Genomic DNA, 20,647 nt, shown 5'->3' with positions numbered 1-20,647 from the left:
TTGGGACTTCAAGTCGATTTCTGGGGAAGGGGGACAATCCCAAAGATGACGGACAATAATGGAATGTGGTTTTGAAATGGTTCTAACAACATCCTGCCACTTTATCCTCTAAAAATGTAAGGAGTTCTTCCTAGGTAGACAGATAACTCCTCCCCAGAGAGACTTGTCTTTCCACCCTGTCAATCTGCCGGTACATCGTCTGCTGCTACAGTCCGGCTGTTCACCAGGATTCAACCACACGCACGCACGCACGCACGCACGCACGCACGCACGCACGCACGCACGCACGCACGCACGCACGCACGCACGCACGCACGCACGCACTTACTGGAGGTCAACTATTAATGAAAAAAAGGGGAAATACTGTAGAATAAAAAAACAAAATGCTTACATTTGTAAATGAGGCAAATAATGATGTGGTATATCTTTTTTGTTTCTTTGTGTATTGTGCCTTAATTATAGATAGATTTGAGGGGATGACATGCATACATATTATGCATAATTAACATGATCATTATAATTCTAAGATTATTTATGAACATTTCTAATTCAGCATCAGAGCAGCTTCACCCTGCGTTTAGTCTTCATACAAACACAAATAACCTTTAACATAGCATTTCCTTATTATTTACTGTGTTGCCTGTTACATTTAAATCCTGCTGGAGTTGAAGCAGCAGTTTTATTTGATGGAAGGCTTTATTTGTGTACATTCTGTTACATTACCCTGCTGACATTATCTGCAGTAATATAATCCCTCTCTGACAGAGCTAATCCCTTCAGCTCCACTGCACTAAGACACTGTCTGTTTCCATCAGCCAATAGCAGAACCCATGGATGTACAGACAACTATCACTGGATTACTTACTGGTATTCATTTAAAATACCAAGTTTAGGAAATTAGGAGGACATTTTTTGGAATATGTTGGTAAATTATTGTAGAAATAATGTAGCAAATGACTTCTTCACAGTTTGAATCAGTCAGACAGAGGATGATTAATCGGACTTTAACTGAGCCTCCAGAAAACACTTCCTCTGCGGCCCTACTGACCCCGAAAGCAATGCAGGTCTTGGTCCAGGCTTTCTAATCTCCCGACTTCACTGCAACTCCTGGCTGTTCTACCTTTAAGGACACTCGACCTCCGAGCTTATTCAGAATGCAGCAACTCCACCTAGGTTCTCCCACATTACACCATTCCTCCTTTCCCTTCCCTTGCTGCCCAAATCCGATTCAAGACCCTGGTACTGTCCTACCATGCTGTGAAGGGATCCTTTTCTACATCCATGACATGGTCAAACCATACACTCAAGAACTGGCACTTTGCTCTGCACAAGCCAATCTGATCACTACTCCCTCACTGTGAGTTGGACCCAGCTACCCCTCAACTAAAATACGCTTGTTAGCTATCATAGCTCCCAAAAATTATATTCCAATTTAACGAAACTGCAATATCAATTACCTTTCCAGGAAATCTTATTTCCCTTTGACGTATCACAGAAGTGACCTATTTTCGTTTGACATATCACAGAAGTGGGTTGAGTAATTAAACGAAGTAACTAACAAAAGTACATATCTTAAGTCTACCCATAATCAATTACTGAACATAACCAAGTTACTTTGATTCTTAAACATAATCGAATTGCTGCATAAAAATGACCCAGTTGTTACATTGTATAAAAATAACTAGGTCATTTTGTCTGATTTTGTGTTGTTTGGATTCAATTTACAACTCTAACCAATTGTTTAAACTAGGGCTGTGCAATTAATCGTATTTTAATCGCGATTACGATTATGGCTTGCGACGATTATGAAAACAGCATAATTGACAAAATACGATTATTTTGCTGGGTGCGCTTTCGCCCCTTCCTAAAAACCCACTCGGCCACGTGGGAGTGACATGTGTTGTGAGTGTTCAGCGCGAGCGAAGATGTCAGAACAAGAGCAGCAACTCGTTAAAAAGAAGGGTAAAACTATTTCCACTATTTGCAAGTACTTTGCCATTACATTCCACATCGCTAAAGATATGTGCCCAGTTAGCACTGTTAGCAACCAGGGCTTTAAGCAACTTGTCAACACGTTGGACAAGCGTTACGCGATGCCGTCTCGGTATTATTTCAGCAGGTCTGCGCTGCCTGCACTATATGACAAATGCCGTGGGGAAGTTGAGAGAGATGTGGCTTCAGCTGACTACTTTGCTACCACAACAGACCTATGGTCTATCCTAGAGGTGCCCAACCAGTCGATCGCGAGATGTGTCTACAAATAGAACAACAATATTCTGTTTTATCGTTAATGTCCTGTAACATAATCTTCCTGTGCCAGAATAATGCACTTGAACGCATCAAAGCTTTGTGATTGGCCGGCGTCACCCCATGTGTCGGGGCGTGGCTGAGGGTCTTCAGTACAGGTGGCAATATCGTCACCTGCCTGCGCTCATCTCTGAAACCAGACCATGTACACAGGCTGGTGTTTCTTGCAAAACATCTTTAAGAGATGACATGAGCAGCCCTACCTGCATTTGTCATGGTGGCCTAGACATTTTTATTTGGTCTTAAATTGTAGTTCAACATTTATTTCCTGTTACTTCTGGACCATGACGGTTGGCCAGCCTTCAACGTTTAACTGAGTGGAATAATGAATATGTTGAATCAAAATGTTGGCTATATGTTAAGGAGTTTTCAGTAGGTTGTGACAGTGCACTGCAACATATTGGATTTAATTTATTTTGGTCTAATTTATTTTTATTTATCATATTAATATATGTTTAGTATGGTTTTGGAAGTGCGCTCCAACATATTTGTTGATCTTGTTTATTGGTAAAATATTATTTGTTTTAAAGTTCAATAAATGGTCAATGAATAATCGTCAAAATAATCGTGATATCAATTATTGACCCAAATAATCGTGATTATGATTTTTGCCATAATCGCACAGCCCTAGTTTAAACTGTCGCTATAATGCAGTAATAAAAAATGATTTTTGACGATAAATAATTAAGTGTGCTATTAAGTTGTAAACTGAATAGCACTAAACTGAAACTCAGGGCAAAAACCTCCACCTCTCACTGTAGTGATGAGCAAACAAAAAAAGAATGCACCCATTAGGGTTGACTTTGGCATCATTAACAGTAAATATAGATTGCTCAGTGGTGAGGAGGTCAGGGGTCTTCATGTGGGCCGGTTGCAGTGAGATATTTAACCGCAGAACAAGAGGACCTATGCTGATGCATTGGCAACGGAGCTCGTGTTTCTGGGAAAAAGCTCTTATGTCCTGCCAGACTAAACATGAGGGCCAGGACAGTGAGGCTGTGTGGGAGAGGAACAGCTGCTTTTCACATCTCTGCATGTCTTCCACACAGCAGGGCCATGTTTCACACCCCAGAGCGAGACGAGGGGCTGCTACAGTCCGTCACAGCTGGATAACAAGAGCTAATTGTGTCAGCTGGAGGTTGATTTATGGGGACAAATGTGACTTTAGCTCCCAGAGAGGAACAGGATAGGTCTTATGTAGTGGAGGTTTTTATTTCATTAGGATCCTAGTGAAAGTTAATCCTGAACACTTTTGTCTTATGATGTTTTGTTTTTTGTTTTTGTTTCACATGGTATGTATGTATATTATACCATGTTTTTCTGTGTTTCTGCCTTAAAGGGGACCTATCATGCAAAATGCACTTTTGTACGTCTTTTATACATGAATATGCGTCGTGTGTCAGGGAACTCACCAAGTGTCAGAGAACACAACCCTCTCTCTTTTCCTCCATACCCAAATCTCTAAAAACGGGGCTGCAACGGAGCTGATTATTATTTGAATTTTTCTGACGTCAGAAAAGGGGTGCTCTGCCTATATGGGCAACTCTCCACCTATCAGGGGAATGAGAGACCGCTGGAAAGCGCTGGAGACGCTGTAGTACATATGCCAGGCCTGTAAGTGGTGCTGTAGTCTGCCACAAAAGCAGAATCAGCCCTTGCAAAAACAGGTCTGGAAAAGAGCAAATAGAGCGAAATGAGGCATGGCTAAAATGCATGATCTGTTTGGTATTTTGAAAAAAAAAACTTCACAGACATGTTTTATATAGGTATGGCCCTACAATACATGTTTCAAATATAGCATGATAGGTCTACTTTAAGTAAATAACTAAAACATGTTGTCATTGTTTGTCTAATCGATTGAATTCAATGCCACAGGTACCAAAGGTCCGTACTGAACTTGGGAAAAGGGCGTTCAGTTACGCTGCCCCTCAAGCTTGGAACCTGCTTCAAACTGAGCTGAAACTCAGAGAGCTGGTCTCATTAGAAATACTCAAAGCAACTTTAACTGACCTTGAAGCAGGCCGCTGTGTCTGTAAATGCTTTGGCGAAACTTGGTGTATGACTGTGTTGTGATTGTGTGTTTTTTAATTGTCTGTAACTGTAGAACTGTCTGAAACTGTGCTGTTACCATTCTTGGGCCAGGACTCTCTTGAAAAAGAGATTTTTAATCTCAATGAGACCTATCCTGGTTAAATAAAGGTAAAATACATTTTAAAAAACAGACCTACGGGAGCAATTTGGGGTTGAGCATCTTGCCCAATGACACTTCCACATGCCAACTGTAGGGTCTGGGGATTTAACCACTTACACTCTGATTGGTAGACACCTATTTGATAAGGGGTGTGTCAAAATAAAAAAAATGATTAAATATCGATAAAAATGGTTTTACGATGTCTAAAGTCACGTGTTTCCTGCTTGGAGCGCAGAAATCTTTGGCCATTGACTCTCGTTATAAGTGGTGCATGCGCAGTCCGCACCTCTTCAATGCAAGTGATCGGAGCAGCTCTTCAATGCAACAGATAGGAGCAGCTCGGGGCACACCAAACTGCACCCAAAGCAGCCGTTTACCCCGCCAACAACTAGGGGGCAGCAGCAGCGCCAGAGTGAGTGATTGACGTTTGAATGAGAGAGAGTTAGACGGAGGCGGAGAGTAAACAAAACTAGATAGCGAATATGGAGAAGGAAAATGATGTTTAATCACTTAAAGAAACACCCTTTGAGAGGAGGACACTGGAGGGAAAGCTGAAAGTAAAAGAGCTCAAACCTGTTAACCCTGACATAGGCAGGAGTTAAGGACAGAGGAAGGCAGTATATGTGTCTTTTTCAAGGAGCTGGTTTAGCAAGAAGGCTGGACTGACTACCTGTAGCAACACCAGTGCGATATTTTGCTCCCCCTGCCTCCTTCTTCAAACGTCAGTACCAGCCCAGTCTATGGACCAGACCCAGCATGATCCAGACAGATGTGAGTGACTTAAAGCACATATCGGAACAAACTAAAAAGCATGAACAAACTAGAGTCCACATGGATGATGCTATGCGACTAGCCATGTTTAGGAAAGTAAACACATCTGTCCAATGAGGGCTACAGGATAGGGATCTGTAAGCATAATAAGGAGGTTGACAAAAACAGGCACTAAAATAATAGACAGTATATAGTGCTGTGTGCCTTTGAGCTAGCCCTGTGTTGTGATATGACATGTTTTGTGTTTGTGTATACATTTGCTTAGATTTTGGTAGAGCCCCCTCTGGAGAAAAATGCACCAGCCGCCACTGGTACAAGGGCTCTATCAGGTAAACTATCCGGTGCCCATTTACCATCATAGACACACTAAAACTCTATAGGTAATATTTACTTTCCATTTTTTTTGATTTTCTTCACCTCATTATAATATTCATTATCAATACGCTTTTGAAAATATGAGTGTGACTTACTCTGGATGCTAGGGCTGTATGGATCCTCAATCCTGATGGAAGGCTCCAACACTCTGTAGATTACCTAGGTTAAGAAATGTAAACTTATTATCCACACAGATACAGACACACATATATGAACTATATGAGATTAGAACTAATAGTGGAATAAGCAGTGTAGCTTTAAACTGAATCAGACTTTGTGGTCTGTATTCCTGAGTGTACATTTGTGCTGGGGTTATTCAGGAGCGTTGGTTCTTTGTCCTCTCTGTTTCAAAAGTTGTCTATTTGATCACAATTGCTTAAAAACTCAGGATCTGTGAAAAACATTGTCTTAAGCTTAAGGGCTAATTTGGAAACTGAACATGTGGCTTTTTGTTGTTGTTGTTGTTGTTGTTGTTGTTGTTGTTGTTGTTGTGGCTAAGTGACCAAGTCAAGTCAAGGATGAGCTCAACAAAAAGGTGTTGTCTTTTGCTCTCTTGCTGTAAGTTACATGAGGTAATAAAAAACACTTTGCTGTCTGTATAATACAAATGAAGCTTTTCTGGTTGGCTGAGCTTAGAATAAAGAATGGAAACAGCTAGCCTGATTATATAAGTTTAAAAAAGGTGCCTACCTACACCTTTACATTTTTGCAATGGACAAATACTGTGCCTATCATTAAATATTCCTGTTGTCGATCTCTCACCTCTCCCTCAGTTGACGGCTCAATGTCAGAGTAGCGGGACTCGCAAATGACATCATTAATGTTGCGCAGAGGACCCTGGGAGACTCCGGGGAATGCAGAGGCGCAGTCATGGGAAAAGTAGCGGTAGATCTGCCAGGTGCGACCAAAATCTGACGACCGTTCAATCAGCATGGCAGCCGGGCGGAAAGTCTGCAAAGAAAAATGTCTTAGATTCTGCCATGAATTTGCTACAAATATATATAAATGGAGATGTTAGTCATGGTTTTCAGCTACTTGGCAATAGAGTGGTATTTAGTCACTTTCTAACAGCCGCCTTTTTCAAGACATGTAAAAGCTTCAGACATTCACATTAACTGATATATTTAATGTCTTAGAGCAAAACACTTTCACCACAAACATTATTTCAGGCATCTTACGAAACACAATTTCATAAAACCATTGACTTTGAGACAAGCTAAAATGCCAACACATTCCCGGGTTAAGGACTCATTACTGCACCACTCATACAAGCCAAACAAAGTTAACAATCACGCTTTTTTCCTACCTTAAAGGTCATAATCAGGTGAGTGAAATGAAACTCTGCTTCCAGATCCAGCTGGATAATGACATCAGACTTTCCTGTTAGACAAAATAGTATGTTAATGAAAGCAACTTTATTGTATTAATACAATATAAACCACATGTTCCATCTATATCATCACTTTTAGATAGATGGATAACTGAGAGTTATGGCTAGGAGGAGTGAGTTAAGTAGCAACCAAGATTTTGGCTTGAGGAATGGCATGTTGACAGGAAAACTCATTCAGTGTTGGCAGGACAAATTGCAGAGTGCATGTTAAAGCCCACACACTTCCTGAGTTATACTCCAACAAATATCCTGAAGAACCACTTTCACTCTTCTCCTCTGTTCTGTATTACACGTACACGTAGAGCACAAGCCGAGAGGATTTCCCCGCTCGTGCACACTAATACATGAAAGCGGCACCACGTGAATTTTTTATTTTAGAACCTAACACTCAACTTTTAATCTGGTGATCTGAAGACAAACCACAACATAGGTCTGTGATAAACATATGCATATGTTTTGGGGCCTACTCAGTGACATGTTTTAGAAAAATGCATGTGCCCTCACACATCCATGTATAGTGGGGAAATCACCTTTTTAACATTTATGACTTGCAGATAATAACAGTGTGAAGGTGTGTGGCAAACAGCCTAAGGCATGATAGTAAAACCAAAACCAGAGTGGGGAAGCAAAGGAGAAATGCAGATGGTATCCTGTGTTATATAAATATGGTCCACCTACATATTTAAGCTGCACTCAACAATATTTCAAATGTGTGGGAGGTTGTTATTGTGGAATACTGTCCCAGAGTTGCCAAAAAAAGAGGAGAGAAAAGCCTGTTAAGTGACTAAGTAAACCCTGCTATAGCACTTGCTATACTGAAGGCTACTTTGAACAAACAACATATAGCTTGTAGAGCTATATGTGACAAGTGGACATGAATTTGAAGTACCAATAACAGTGTTGTGTTGCGTTGTGTAGGAACCAATAACATATCGCCGCTTTAGAGGAACCTGGGCTGCTGCACTCACCGTTAATACAATAAAGGGATTATAGACAGCATATGTATTGTAAAATAAAGATATAAGAATGATCTTGCAGTGGATGAAAAGGTGAATGTAGTCATGCTGACAGGAAATTGTTCCAAGACTTGCAATTCTGCATAATTAATATTTGTTCTTTGATTATTTTTAGTAAATGTTGGTAATAAAAGTGCTGAACTTTTACCTAAGTAATATTTTGGGACCAAGTCTCTGACACTTATATTTTTAAAAATGTGGTTTATCTACCAATCTGAGTACATCTTTTCTCACTGGAAAGATTATTAATCTTGTGTCAACACAACAAGTGTGACATACGGTGGAGTTAGTGCTGGTCTTTTTCTAGCCAAGAGAGTACAGTTGTCCACAGAAAAAGAGTGCAGTTTGTTTCTATATATATATAAATATGCTCATTTTCATATTAGTATTCAGTGTCTCTACAGTGACATGTTTCCATCCTTTAATGTTCAGAAAGCTCTTTATTTTTATCATACTGCCTGTGCTGCAGCACCTCTTTTCACCCTCTGTCTGAAACCAGAGCCCAGTCTTCTCTGATTGGTTAGCTGGCTGGCTCTGTTGTGATTGATCAACAGCTAAGCGATGTCCTGTCCTTTAGCCTATCACGTACAATGTGTTGGAGTGCTAGCTAAAATAAGTGTGAATGTTACAGAGTTATGTCACTATGGCAGAGTGTGGGGGAGAGCAACTCCCTCAGCAGGGAAGACAGGGATGTTAGCCTTGGCAGACCATTTACATGCACAGAAACCTATAGAACACACCACAGGGAAACCCCAAAAAGCACAATATGGCCCATCTTGCTGATATAGAGGTTGGTTGGGAAAGTAATACATAATAAATTGTAAAACATCACTCACAATAAAACTTCTGTACTCATATCAATCAGGCACACTGTGCCACGGTCACCATGGAAATGCCCTTAAAGATGCCATGGAAAGCTGCAGCAACCAGGGGTAAAAATAGCCTGATACTTCCTGTCCCCCTTCTTCTTCTGTTTCTCTGTTCTATTCTGGGCCTGCACTGCTGCTCATCAGCACTCCATCACAGCAACATGGCTCACAAACAGATACAAATGAGCCTTGTGTCCACCTCTGCACACAGCTTTGACATTGTTAGAGGAAATACATCAGTCCCCCTTCCGTCTGTCACTTCAGTCTTAAATACTTCCCCAATGTTCCCTGTTTGTTGCCATCAGAGCTTTTTCCTTTCTCTTTCCCCATTCTCTCTTTCCGTTTAGGAGCCAGAGCAGGACCTACTCTGTTATTAAGCCCATCTGTAGCTGCTCAGAGTGTGTTTGTGGTCAAATGTAATACTGCTTTTCAATTCTCTATAGCTACCAGTTTCTTACTGCTCGTGTGGTTTAAATACATTTAAAGGAACCTTTGCTGCTTTCCAATTGGAATATTTCTGCTTCTATATACACCGACTCATCTTTTTATATCCATTTACTTCTCCCCTCTATCTTGCCTCAATATATATAGCTTTAACTTCAAAGCTTAACCTTCAAGTAGAGGCCATATTCATTTAGTCACATAAACATACTTTGGCAGGGTAAGTTTACGTATGTGAGTTACGTATGTTTCACATATTTGGTAAGTGAAATAAATTACGTAATTAAAAGTTGAGTTTTGGGTTTCCTGCGTGACACAAACAATGGGCATCTTTCCAGATCGCCTAAAGCTGCTTTCACATGACAAGTGGTAAAACAGCTCTGCATTGACTTGCCGTTCTGGTTCTATAGAAATGCAGAAGTGCAACCGCTCCTAAATGTCACCAAGCTTGATATTGTCGCTGAGCATTGCGCTCAAAGTTCAAAATATGTCAACTTTGACGTTGATTGTGGATGTCCTTTTGTACCACAACCAGATGACAACTGACAACTGTGCTAAGCTGTGCCAAGCTGTGCTAAGTGGCAGAAGCTCGCAAGGGAGGTAACCAAAAAAAGGAAACTTCACTTTCACCACAAGGCTCTGCTCCCATCCTCACGGTGAAGAAAGAGTAAATCGCATCTCATGAGAAGGTAGATTGACTTTCTTTTTCTCTCGTATCATGACTATGGCCACTAGAGGTTACCCCCTAACAAAAAGGTAAATACAGTATGGGTCAAGATGAGTTGCTTGCCGAGACCACCTATGCATCCATTTCTTTTTTTATAGAGGACTGTCTGAAGATTTATGTCAATTCATAAAAAAAGTGAGAATAGAGTCTCCTCACCATTCTCGGACTGCCACCAGGACTTCTTGCGGTGAGGTTTAAAGGTGGTGATGACGTTCTCCATGCGGTGATTGATGGTGTTGTACACTGGGTCATATGGCCGCCTGGAGTCACAGTCGAAACACTTCTTCTCATCCTGTGGCAGCACAAAAAAAGTTTACAAGGTCAAAGGTGAAGAACTTCAGGGGTCAATGAGAAACACAAAATTACAGACAGAATGTAGAGAATGGGCCAAGAGGTGCAGACACAAAACTCAGTACAAAACACAAACACACTGACCTGCAAATGGCTGACAATGCAGTAAGGCTCCTTTCTCCTCATCCCACATGTCGACGAGGCCTTCAGGCTCTTCTCTCGTCCAACCAGCAAGTCTCCTGTTGCCGGGTAACAGCTGCCATGGGCACAGCCGTGGCTGTAGTCGGGCTCCTGGCCAACGGCAACAGCCAGGACTAGAGGGAGAGAGACAGGAAATGGATTATAATCAACAGGAAACTGCAGTGCAGACTGGCATTGTACTTGAATAGAGCAAACATGTACCAGCTTGTGTTGGCAAATACAATTCTTGAAATCACTACTCTTCTTTATGGCATAAAAAAGGCACAACATCAACATGACTTATTGCTTCCTAAGGGAGACAGACTCCAGAATGGGGAGTGAAACTGCACTTTTTTTGGCATCAGTTCTTCATTGTGATTTTGCTCCAGGAAGATCTCATCATAAAGGAGTGAATAAAGAGGCGACAGGGATTCAAGGACATGTCTCTTGAATTAAATATTAGAGTCTTCTGTGTAAATTGTTTCTATTAGAGATATTGCACAATTGTTATTATCGTAAGACGTATAACGTTTTTGTGAGTTTAAAGTTTGATTTAAGTGTGATTTTCTTGAAGTGTAAAGTTATATTTCTAATTGTAATACAAGATTGATGTATTAAAGGTGGGGTAGGTAAGTTTCAGAAACCGGCTCGAGTGCACTACAATTTGAAAGTACACAGCCGAAAAGAATCCGCCCCTTCCTTCAGACTTCCTTACAGAGCACCTCCTCCAACACACATGAACGCGCACATGACGTCAGCAGACTGGTGAAAGTGGCCGCATGTTGCTGGCGAGTCATTGAAGTACTGCTGCAATGCACGCCCAATGACGGCACGCCCAATGAGGGCACGAGATACATTATATTACATTACATTGCATTTAGCTGACGCTTTTGTCCAAAGCGACTTACAATAAGTACATTCGACCAGGAAGACACAACCTTGAAGAAAACAGAATCATATAAGTACATCAGGTTTCATAGAGCCAAACATTTCAAGTGCTGCTCAACTGGCTTCAGATAAGATACATTTGTGTGTGCACGAGATGGAAGGCTGACAGACAGGGCGGCAATCCAATCCGTTTAGCCGGCCCGGCTAAACGGATTGGATGTACTTTTACAGTATTACGGCTTCCACAGATGACATTTTTGTATGGATTTTTTGTCAAAGCACTTAAGATATTCATTGCTATCGGATGTTTAGAGCATTCCATGGAATATAACAAAAAGTGTATCTCGAGCCGGTTTCTCAAACTTACCTACCCCACCTTTAAGTGAGAAATATGACCTTATGGTTAAGAAGATTGGGTTAGGGTTAGGGCTACATTGGAACTATCTTTTACCGAGCATGCAGCCAACCTATGGTGAAGCTTTATTTATTTTTCTCAGTAAATAAAATATTTTGATCAGATGTATTGTTTTTATTTAATTTATTATTTTATTATATTTATATACGCTTTAATTTATCTTTATTTATTTATGCTTGATTATTATATTATACATGTATTATTGAGGGCAGTACAAAAAAACAGAGGTAGGGACATAATAAAACAAAAACCATACCAAGGCACAATATGCAATAAGACAACGTGTGGGCATCAAAAGGAAGATTATGGTAAATGATCAGATTTGTCATGGTTTACAGCTCTTGGAGAAATGCTTCCTACACACTTGTTGTGCAGAAGCCTCACCAAGGTCATGGGGTACAGAGGGTTTATTGAGCTGGACCCTGGCCCCTGGCCCCCTGCGACTCCACAGCTACTGCTTGATCAGGAGCCGGGTCAATGTTGAGACAACCTCCAGTGGGAGGGGGATTATCTCAGGACAATACCCTACAGGTGAACAGGCTCTGCTGTCTGCAGGAGGCCCAAACAACTGACCCGACTAGAGGCCCAGGCTACAGGCTCAATCTGGAAACTACAAGGTCAACTAAGGTCATCAACTTTTGGAAATAATCATACGTATTCAAAATAATGAATCTCATAGCTTAATCCTCCAGATGGAGATGTGAACATATCTGTCAGAGAAGTACGAAAGCCACAAAAGGCAAGAGAGAAGAACAACATACCTGTTATCTGTTTAATAAATCGGATCGAAATGTTACTCTTCTATAATTATGGCTTAAAACCTTAAATCATTTTTACACGTTTGAGGTCCTTACAAAATGAAAAAAAGAGGTGGGGAAAAACAATTGTTTTTGCATCACTTATTGCTCTAATGCAGTGTTTCTCAAACTTTTTCATACCAAGGACCACTTAACCAATAAAAAACCACTCGCGGACCACCTAACTCCACAAATATCCAAAAACACATTGTTTTTTATAAATCGCCTGAAAATGGTACAAACAAGTGGCCACATGTGTGATGAAGGTGTTTATCTGGGCTATATCATGCAATTGAAAGTGAAACTTAAGCTCCCTCCATTGCGGAGATATTCCCGCGAGAGTGCGGAAAACTTTAATTAATTAATTAATTTCAAATGTGAAATTTTACCAATATACTTACGGACCACTAGGGGGCGCTCACGGACCACCAGTGGTCCGCGGACCACACTTTGAGAAGCACTGAGAGAATGTACCACTGCCTCATGTTGTTTTTAGGACTCAAGCTGCACATTTTCACCAATTAAAATGCATTTATAGCACATACAAAACAGTAAGGTAAAATATAGATATGTAGAAACTGAAACTCACCTAAAAGAAAACCCTAACATCCAAGTGCTTTTAGTGTTGTTGTTGTAAATTCCCCTTGTTTTCTTTAGTCTGCGTTGTATCGTTTGTGTTTTTTGGTCGGGCACATTTGGGGACAGCGGGAGTGGGCAGCTGCGGGTCCTCGAGCGGTTTGTTTACCATGTGAGTCAGTGAAGAATAAATGATGCAATCATTCTACATGCATTCAATACTGCTATAGCTGTTGTAAGAAGCATTCAAGCTAATTAAAGTCCAAAGACTGTATTCCTTGTCTCCGTGTGAACTCTCTAACCGGAGTGCTGTTTCTGGATGAAGCGGCTCCGGCGCAAACATCGCACAACATAAGATTCCCCATTAGTTGTTGAAAACATGGTGTAGGCCAGGGGTGCCCAACCGGTCGGTCGATCGCGGGGAGATTCCCAGTCGATCGGGAGATGTGTCTAAAAATAGAATAACAATATTCGGTTTTATCGTTAATGTCCTATAACATAATCTTCCTGTGCCAGAATAATGCACTTGAACGCACCAAAGCTTTGTGATTGGCCGGCGTGACCCCATGTGTCGGGGCGTGGCTGGTGGGCAGTGTGCACTATTTCGCTGACGTTGTCCGTGTCAACAGGAGTGACAGTCCGCACACACACAAGACCGCAATTATGGCAGAAGCAAAAGAGCCCAAAATATATCATTTTCCCTCCGAGTGGGAGGATGATTATTTTTGTATCTATTCCAATTCAAAGTCCATCTGTCTCATCTGCAATGCGAGCGCCCTTGAGGTAATTTATAAACTCACACAAAAAAGAAAACATTTAAAGAAATCTAGACCGCAAACAAATTAAACAAGCGAGTACCTGTTTTTCCTTGCCAAGATAAGGGTCCTTGAACACAACACGAGCCTAACGTGTCATCACGTGGTATCCTCTGACAGGGGTGCAATTCTGACTGAGAGCACCAGAACGCCGCTCCGGCACTTCCAAAAATGTCAGTACCCATAAGGAGCCGTACACATGCCGCAGTTTTTGCGTGGCTGTGTCTTTAGTTGAAAGCCCAGTGGCGATCTGCTCATCTGTCATACTGATCAGACAGTCAATAACTTTGTTGTTATTAGCATCTGGTTAGCTAGCTATGCTAACGAATATAAGAAGCTTTTTCTACAACCAGTGAGGTAAAGGCACATCTTTATATGATCATTATAGTTCTAAAAAAACAAGAGAATAAAGTAAACAGGTATAAAATACTATATGACAGTAAAACAAAGTTGTTATTAATAAACAAGAATACAGTTTGAAAGGGGAGTGATTTGTAAAATATCCATAAAGAAAAATAAATCTGTTTACAGTTCTGTTTCATCTGGGAGATGTATCCATAGATCTCCTAATGTTGCTCTCAAAGTGCACCAGATTGATGCTTTTCACTTCAACATTTAAAAATAAATCTTCCCAGTGGAGCATGCCCCCCGGACCCCCCTAGAGGAGGTGAGGTCCTCCCCCCTCTTAAATCATGTTCACATGGATAGGAAACTAAATACATTTGCACACATCTTGTGTCCATATCTTTCCGTTTTGGTGGCCATGCCACAACCATGCACGTGCATGCATGCACGAGTCATGGTGAGATATCTGGATTGAGAGGTTGCTTTTTCTTTGCACAGCATGAAAGAAAGGCCAAATGAATGGGCTGTGATTTTAGTTTTTTTAAGCAGAGGTCAATCATATGTACGGCCCTCGGAGGATGTTGAAAATATTGAAATGGCCCTTGAGTGGAAAAATGTTACCCAACCCTGCTCTACACTTTCATGACAACCAGCAGCAGCCGCCACACATTCCTCTGGACGTCTCCTCCTACATGCCTCTGGGACCTTTGTGTGTGTCTGTTGCCATGACTGAATCAGTATGAGGAGAGGGAGACCCAGAGGTGCTGCTGTCAATGTATCCACAACAGGTATTTTTAATCCTCCCTGAATGTATAAACTACATGGCAAAATGTAACAGTAACTTCTCATCAGCACTCCTACACTGTGTGTGAAATTCCACAAGCTTTGATAAGCAGGGTTTATATCCACATACCCCGAAATAAAAAAAGTGGAGCGCTTACGGAGCGTCCACACAGCAGCGTGCGTTGACGCTTGGAGGTGGGCGTATCTGAGGCTTGGGGATTTTTTGCGAGCAACGCGACCAACAACCAATCACATGAATCTCCCGCCCCGGACATACAAAGCAATAGCAATGTTAAAACGAAGTAAACTGGATATAAAATCCCCAAACAGGCGAAAACTTACCAGTTTCACCCACTGTCTCTGCCACCTCCCTCCATGCCTGGTTCCTCCGGTTTGTATCCCGGTAAATAGTTCTGGTCGTAAAGAACCGGGTGATTTGCTACCGTAATTTCTCGTTTGGAATATGAGGAAATGAACTGCGGTCTGGCTCTCCCAGCTTGCACGCGGTTTGATTGGCTAGCGCTTGCTTGTACTAGCGGGATTTGCATAGACAGGATTTGATTGGCTGATGCCAGCTTCGAAAGCATCGGGAGCATCAAAAGTTGAACATTGCTCAACTTTTGATGCTCACGATGCTTGCAAAGCCATGCTCCGCTCCCCACAATGCAGTTCGGCGAAGATTCAAAATCTTCTACGTCACCCCATTCAAGTGAATGGGCGAAGCGTTGAAAGCATTTTTCGATGCCTGTAGTGTAGACGGGCCACGATGCTTGCAAAGCCATGCTCCGCTCCCCACAATGCAGTTCGGCGAAGATTAAAAATCTTCTACGTCACCCCATTCAAGTGAATGGGCGAAGCTTTGAAAGATTTTTTTCATGCCTGTGTGTGGACGGGCCGTTAGTCCAGCACACATGCTGTACCTCTTTTTGACCAGATTCTTTGAAGACAGTTCTCAGCAAGAACATTATTTATATACCTAAAGTAAAATAATTATAATCACAAAGAATATTTTAGGTAAGCTAACATTTGGTCTGTTCTTGGTATATTTATTTGCCATTCACATTCTCTCTGTTAAGTCCCGCTCTTTGAGCTTCAGTGAGAAAAGAGTGTATATTTTGCTAAAAATAAAAATTCTACAATTGATTTGCTTGCAGAGAAATATCTTGCCATTATGAAAATGTCTCATTGCGCTGAAATTAAGCCAAACATATTTTTTAAATTACTGTGCACATTTTCTAATGAAGTTTAAAATCACCAACATTTCACTGTTCGACTCTTTGGTCTATGTTAACAAGACTTAGTCTAAAACATGTTTGATTCATATTTTTGTCAATTACTACACCATCAAATGTTCATCAAAATGGCCTTTGAATGAATTGTCTACAGGTACATTAAAACAGTAACATATTGTTTATATATTTTTAACGTAATGTAGTTAGTTTTGCTGTTGAAAAATGAGAACAAAAAAGAAAATCGCTCACTTGGTGAGGAACAAAACTTTTCACGATTTACAAAAAAGCATAGACCTGACCAAGGCAAAAGACAAGGAGCATATACATGACCATAGACAAAAACGAACTGACACTGAGAGACAGGGGAATTTAAACACAGGGTAACAAGACACAGGTGGGAACAATCAGGGGCGGGGCTGACACTGATGAGCACAGGAGACACAGAAGGGGTGACAGGTGAAAACAATCAGGAAATTAGTAGGGCTGTACCCGAATATTCGACTATTCGTTCGTTGGCCAACTATTCGGGTTTCAATTTCATTATTCGGATATTCGTTTTTTAATTTAAAAAAAAAAAAAATGTTCTTCCCCTAAATGTATGCTATCAATAAAGGCGAATTGCCATATTCTTATACTATATTTATACTTTTGAATTGCACTGTTGAAATGCGGAATATACAATATCAGCCTGTGCTCCTGACATCGCGTTCACTCACAGTCACGAACGCAAACGACTCGCTTCACACACCTGAACACAAAATGCCTAAGACTTCAGCTGTGTGGGACCATTTTAAATTGGACGACGGTAAGAAGAAGGCAGTGTGCCAAATATGCGACAAGAAACTGGCCTACCACGGTGGCACAACAACTCTGAAAAGTCACCGGATGCTGTAAATACTAGCCTAGCTTAGCTTAGCTGTTGTCAAGTTGCCATGATGAAGCTGCTTTATCCGCCGTTTAAACAGTAACGTTACACATGATAAAATCGTGCATTTACTTTGCTTGGAAAATCGTTGCAAGCAAGCAACCGAATTGTTTTTTTATATTAGTTTTTCAATTTGATCCGAATAATGAAAATAATAGGAGCAATGTGGGAACATCTGGGGCTAAGGCAATTATTGGCATACAGTTCGTTCATTTATTTTTCGTTCTTCATTTATTTAAATACTGTTTACTGTATCGGTAACAAGTGTTACACTGTTAGGCCTACTGTTACGGCTATGTTATTAAAAGTATTGTTGTTATAACAGAAATATGTGTTTTGTATCTTCAGGTTGTAAAACGTTATAGACGGAATTTGGAACCAGATTTGGTCCCCGGGCGCTGCACTGCGGCTGGGTTAAATGCAGAGGGCACATTTAATAATTCCTTACATTTATTATAGCGCTTTTCCAGATGCTCAAAGCGCTTTACAAATTACACATATTTTTTATACATGCAATGGTCACTGTGGACAATACCCACAGGAGCAAGTTCAGGTGAAGTGTCTAGCCCAAGGACACAACGGCTTTACAGACGCAGCAGCGGCGGGTTTCACCCCTTGATCTGATGATCATTGCACAGCGCACTGCGCCACACCGCACATCTTCACGCCTCGAAGTCATCGAGGCGCTTTTACAAGTACACATTGATATCATACATGTACTGTGGACATTACCCACAGGAGCAAATCCGGGTGAAGCCCAAGGACACAACGGCCTGACGCAGTGGCGGCAGGAGCGGGTTTCGAACTGGAGTTCCCCAGCACCCCCCTTGATCTGATGATCAGATACACAGACCACTGCGCCACCCGTCCTCGTTTCTAGTTTTTAGTTTTAATGTATGCGAGTACTGAGACAATAAATAAATATAAATCGTAATAGTATGCTCTTTCTGCGCTTCTGCTTAACAGCATGTTGTCAGGTGTCTCGGAGCGTGTTATGAAAAAATGTTGGCATCGAATATTCGCTGTTGATTACTACCGAATATCCGGAGCCCGAAAAATGGTATTCGGGACAGCCCTAGAAATTAGACACACCAAGGAAACTAACGACAGACAGGAAAACACAGGGAAAAAAGACCAGACAATATACAGGGAGGAAAACATGACAAGGAGAAAAGCAAAACACCCACTACCAGACACACTGGTGTCAGTGGGACCCACGACGGAGCAAGGGCTGGTGTCGATGGGACCCGAAACAGGACAGGACAAGGTGTTGGCAGGAAACTCGGCGGAGCAAGTCTCGGCGGGACCCCCAACGGAACAGGACATGGAGCTGGCAGGACCCCCGACGAAACAGGTGTCGGCTGGACCTCCAACGGCACAGGACATAGGGTTGGCAGGACGCCCGGCAGAAAAGTAGTCGGCGGGATCTCCAACGGCACAGAACATAGGATTGGCAGGACCCCCGGCAGAAGAGTAGTCGGCGGGACCTCCAACGGCACAGGACATAGGGTTGGCAGGACCCCCGGCATGAGAGTAGTCGGCGGGACCTCCAACGGCACAGGACATAGGGTTGGCAGAACCCCCGGCAGAAGAGTAGTCGGCGGGGTCTCCAACGGCACAGAACATAGGATTGGTAGAACCCCCGGCAGAAGAGTAGTCGGCGGGGCATCCAACGGCACAGGGCATAGGGTTGGCAGGACCTCCGGCAGAACAGTAGTCGGCGGGGCCTCCAACGGCACAGGGCATAGGGTTGGCAGGACCCCCGGCAGAAGAGTAGTCGGCGGGGCCTCCAATGGCACAGGGCATAGGGTTGGCAGGACCCCCGGCAGAAGAGTGGTCGGCGGGGTTTCCAACGGCACAGAACATAGGATTGGCAGGACCTCCGGCAGAAGAGTAGTCGGCGGGGCCTCCAACGGCACAGGACATGGAGTTGGCAGGACCCCCAGCGGAACCTCCAACGGACCAGGGCATTGGGTAGGGACTTGAGAGGGAACTTGAGAGGAGACTCGAGAGGGAACTCGAGAGGAGACTTGAGAGGTGACTTGAGATGGAACACGAGAGGAGACTTGAGAGGCAGGGTTCATACACTTTTTCACCAATGATTTTCAATGACTTTTCCATGACTTCTCAATGACCTTTACCTCATTTTCCATGACCAAAAAAAAATTACCACTGAAAATGGTTTATTTGAACATGGAACAGGAAAATAAGGTCTGCATATGAAACATGTTGTGCCTATCTAAAACAAATAGTAGGCTTACTAGCTTCTACACGCTAAAGCAACTGTAGTCAGGGAGGCAAAGTCATCAGGTATGAAAAAGGTGACAAGGATCCGAGCCCACCGACCCCACGGAATATCGGCTTTAAAATTAGGAATAACAGATGATTTTAGCAGTCAGAGCAACTAAAGCAGCAGTGTTAATAATAACAGAAACGCCAAAGAGTCACATCTAATATAAATATATAAAAGCATTTATTTTAATTGTGTAGCTGTCAGTTTATAATTTTGGCAGCACTGTTGAGCATTTTGAAAATGTATTTTCATGCCTCTGTGCAAGACTTAGTCTCTCTATCTTTATAGCCACTGGTGTAAAGTAACTAAGTTCATAAACTCAACAAGTACTATACTTGTGTACAATTTTGAGATACTTGTACTTTATTTAAGTATTTCAATGTTTTGCTACTTTGTACTTCTACTCCTCTACAGTTCAGAGGTACATGGTGTACTTCTACTCCTCTACAGTTCAGAGGTACATGGTGTACTTCTACTCCTCTACAGTTCAGAGGTACATGGTGTACTTCTACTCCACTACAGTTCAGAGGTACATGGTGTACTTTTCCTCCACTACATGTATTTAATACCTTTAGTTACTTCACAGATGTGGATGAATGATGTGAAATATAATCAAGTCTTAAATCAGACTTTAGTTCCACCTGGAGTAAATCCACAAGCTACCCTGCAGTATACAAAGTCATTCAAACTAGCTGCACCTTTACCAGCTTTGAGAACACTTTCATGATCAATCATTATAAAACATATCATATATATTATTCTGAAATGGACCAATCTGCACAATGACTACTTTTACTGTCGCTACTTTAACTATATTTTGATGATAATACTTTTGTACTTTTACTTGAGTAACATTTTGAATGCAGGACTTTTACTGTAACAGAGTATTCCTACACTCTGGTACTTCTACTCAAGTACAAGATCTGAGTACTTCTACTTTTACTACAAGATCAGAGTACTTCTACTTTTACGCAAGTACAAGATCTGAGTACTTCTACTTTTACTCAAGTACAAGACCTG

At 41.8% G+C, this 20,647-nt stretch overlaps 1 protein-coding gene across 1 annotated transcript in view; it reads right to left on the bottom strand.

Annotated features, from left to right (window-relative positions):
* lamb2 (laminin, beta 2 (laminin S)) overlaps positions 1-20,647 on the bottom strand; it is a 70,003-nt gene that overhangs the window by 26,380 nt on the left and 22,976 nt on the right. The window contains exons 3-7 of the mRNA XM_034218493.1: positions 10,523-10,692; positions 10,244-10,379; positions 6,951-7,024; positions 6,407-6,595; positions 5,740-5,803 (exon numbers count right to left, since the gene is read on the bottom strand). Coding sequence (XP_034074384.1) covers positions 5,740-5,803; positions 6,407-6,595; positions 6,951-7,024; positions 10,244-10,379; positions 10,523-10,692 — 633 coding nt within the window. The remainder of the gene's footprint in view (positions 1-5,739; positions 5,804-6,406; positions 6,596-6,950; positions 7,025-10,243; positions 10,380-10,522; positions 10,693-20,647) is intronic.

This window comes from Gymnodraco acuticeps, unplaced genomic scaffold (assembly GCF_902827175.1).
Source record: "Gymnodraco acuticeps unplaced genomic scaffold, fGymAcu1.1, whole genome shotgun sequence".
In the NCBI taxonomy this organism is placed as follows: Eukaryota; Metazoa; Chordata; class Actinopteri; order Perciformes; family Bathydraconidae; genus Gymnodraco; species Gymnodraco acuticeps.
This window is presented reverse-complemented; position numbering and strand designations above follow the sequence as displayed.